General features: G+C 39.4%; 1 protein-coding gene across 1 annotated transcript; it reads left to right on the top strand.

Moving 5' to 3' along the window:
• The first annotated feature begins 235 nt into the window (after positions 1-235).
• On the top strand, positions 236-1,102 carry LOC113705980 (uncharacterized). Its single transcript, XM_027227878.1, has one exon. It carries the CDS (start codon positions 236-238, stop codon positions 1,100-1,102), a length of 867 nt encoding a protein of 288 aa, XP_027083679.1.
• The last annotated feature ends 2,315 nt before the right edge of the window (positions 1,103-3,417 follow it).

The raw sequence follows: 3,417 nt of genomic DNA on the forward strand, positions 1-3,417 counted from the left end.
TCTTTTATCTCATTAATCTTCTTGGTTGGGTATTTGTTGTATTTTGAACATCTGGAGTTTGGAGCACTAGATTTAGTTAATTTGCTGCAAAATTTTAGGGCTACTTTCTTTAGAACTAATGCAAATTAATAAAGGTTTATTATAATCCACCAGTTGTTTGATAATTTGCCTCTTTCAAACTAAGTTCAAGGGAATTATGTCTTTTGAGAACTAGCATCATTGTTTGGTCCCAGACATGGCAGCCCTCCAACCATCTACTGGGGGGCAAGTTCCACATTCTCCAATCTTTCTTCGGAAGTCATTGGCTGATCTATTCTCGGATAAATCTTCCACACCGTCACTTTCTGTCCAGGCCACTCCATCCATGCACAAGGGTGAACCTGCTATTTTGTTCTCACAAGATGCCTTAGACAAATTGGCGGCTCCTTATAGATTTGCGCTAGTGGTCAAGTTCTCCAGGGGGCGGCCAAAACTGGAGGACATTAGAACTTTTCTTCTCAAGCTGGATTTGTGTAAGGCAGTCACGGTTGGGCTGCTCGACCCACGACATGTGTTGTTACGTTTTCATAATGAAGCTGATTTTCATAGATGTTGGTCTCAGGGGATCTGGTATGTCCATGGATCCCCTATGCGAGTCTTCAAATGGTCATCTGCCTTCCATGTTGATCGAGAACCGTCAGTAGTTCCGATGTGGTTTCAACTGCCTAAACTTCCATTACATTTGTTCCACAAGGAGGCACTGTATCAAGTTGTGGGAGTGCTCGGCATTCCATTGGTAATCGATGCAGCGACTGTGGCCATTTCTAGACCAAGCGTTGCAAGGGTCTGTGTTGAAGTTGACTTATTGAAGCCGCGGCTTTCGAGAATCTGGATTGGAAATGGTGCGCACGAAGCCTTTTGGCAGGAGCTTGTACCAGAGAACATCCCTAGATACTGCTCTCATTGCTATCGCCAGGGACACATGGTGGATGAATGCCATGTACTGAATCCGTCATTGCGGACAAAGAAGACAGGAGGAGAGATGCAAGAACCTGGGCATCCTCCTCGAGTGGGTTTTGGCTCCAAACAGTGGGTTGAGGTTCAAGACAAGGAGGTGGCGTAAAATCTGATGGCGGAGGGTGGCACGCCCGTGGAGCCGATTGTTGTCGTGGATCACGCACGGAGCATAGGAAAGGAAGCTGCTGATCTGGGCAATATCCCGGAACCTGCTGTTGTGGAAACACAGGCAGTGGATGAGGCGCTGCCTCCTCCACCTAATTCATCTGTGGCTGTGGTGCTGGAGGATGGAGCAGATGCTAGATTGCAGATTTTGACTTCGAATCCACTCGAGGAGGGAAAATTCACTGATTCGGGGTCTAACGATGACCATTCCATTCATCCAGCTAATGGCACATTCACAGAGGCTGCATCGGAAGATAAGGCGATGGAGGCTAGCGACTACTCACAGAAAGTTAATGGAATTACGTCTGCTGTGGCAAACGGTTCGTTCTCAAAGATAGACCAAGTTCATGACCCACGTGATATAGTGTCAGGTGGAGAACCAACCCTTGTGGGTACAAGTACAAGTACAAGAACAGAAACGAAATCCTCTTTGCCTCAAAATCCAGTGCCACAATTTAAAAATGTGTTCGAAGAGATTAAATAGGAGAAATCACATGGTACGGTTCCCCGACCACATCAAATGCTTTTTATTCGTTCAAGTACAACATGCAATGACGACAAAAATGAAGATGAAGAAGATGATTCACAACGCCAAAAGACAAAGATCAAGACCAGAACCTAGTTCAAGAGCAATTTACCCAAGTGATTTCAAAGAAATCGAGAAAATAGCTTTCCAAAAAAAGTTAAAACAATACAAACACGTCAAGATGTTAAACCAAATTCCCATGCTCACTCGCAGTCACACAAATGTGGGGCACTCTCATGTGGATGATTTCTTTTGATTGATTTGTTATGTCTTTAGAATTCCTTCATATGTGCGTTTTATTTATTTATTTATTTTTATCATTGCATGTTTCTTTTCCTTTAACAGAGGTCAGGTTTGACCCCCCCTCTAAATCGCTGTATTTTTTTCAGTTATAAATAAATTAAGGCATGGCATTCCTATTAAAAAAAAGATAGTAGTACTTTTACTTGTTTGTTAATATTTTGAATATTAGATAGGAGATATTGTATTTTAGTCCATCATTTCAAAGGAGAAATACTCCTAAACCTCTTGAAATCTCAAAATGCATGCTTTTATGTATTCTTATGTGTTTATATGCTCTATATGTCTCTTTTGTTATTTCTTTTGTTTATATTTGACTTTATTTATTTATGTTTATGTTTATTTACTTAATTTAAGATTTCTTATCATTTGGAGAGTACTTAAATTCCCAAAACATAATAGATAGGCTATATTATATTTTCTTTTATTAGAACGAGTTGTAAATAGGTTAGTTTTTCTCCTCAAATAATGGATAGATTAGATAAGTTCATTTCCTTATCGTTTTCCTCTTTAGATTATTGTTAGATTCCCCAAATAGATAAGTTTTGTGCATCTTGTGTGGTTTATGTACTTATGTGTTTTTATTTGCTTTTTAGAAATTTTGCAACTAGATGTCATGTTTAAATGTTATATACCCTACATACCTTTATGTGAAATTTGTTTTAATTCATGCTTTATTTGCTTTACTGTTATTATACAAATGATGGAAGTAAGGCAACCACACTAGTTTAATGCTAGTTATGGCCTTTTTATCTATTGCTATACTAGTTCAATGCTAGTAAGGAATTGTAGAAATAGGCTAGCCTAATATTAGACCCTAAGGCTCTTTGCACGCTAGATCCATGCATCATGTGTTATTTGTTGATTTTGATCCCTATCTTTTGATGTTTACAAAACAAATGGATGATACTAATATTTCTTCAAGATATATTTTCAGTTATGAAGTTATTTGATTCCATGAACAAGTGCAATTGAAAGAAGACAAAGTATGCTGAAGCTGTCGGACGCTCAAAAAGACTGCATCGGACGTTCGACAACCATTGAGTATCTTCGGACGTAGAAAACCAGCCTATCAGACGTCCTAAGGAATTGAAGAAAAATTTTCAGTTTTACATCATACCTTCGGACGCAGAAAACCAGCCTATCGGACGTCCGAAAGAATTGAAGAAAAAGTCTTAAACTCTCTGCCTGCTGTCGGACGCATAAAACAGGGCTACCGGACGTCCGACACTGCCAACGGATAGTTGACTGTTCAGCTACTTTCTATCCGTTGGAAGCATTAATAAGGCACTTTCTTGGTCCTATATAAATAGTGGTTGGTCAGATATTTCAAACAACTTTTGCACACTGAAGATACAAAAGATCTAGAGAGATTTGAGTGAGAAAATACTCTTCAAGGAAGATTTGTAGTCTTAGTGGTGTGAGGTTCT

The sequence above is a fragment of the Coffea arabica genome, chromosome 8c (assembly GCF_036785885.1).
Source record: "Coffea arabica cultivar ET-39 chromosome 8c, Coffea Arabica ET-39 HiFi, whole genome shotgun sequence".
Taxonomy (NCBI): Eukaryota; Viridiplantae; Streptophyta; class Magnoliopsida; order Gentianales; family Rubiaceae; genus Coffea; species Coffea arabica.

Coding starts and splice junctions, on each gene's coding strand:
- LOC113705980 (XM_027227878.1), top strand. CDS start 236: ATGGCAGCCCTCCAACCATCTACTGGGGGGCAAGTTCCACATTCTCCA.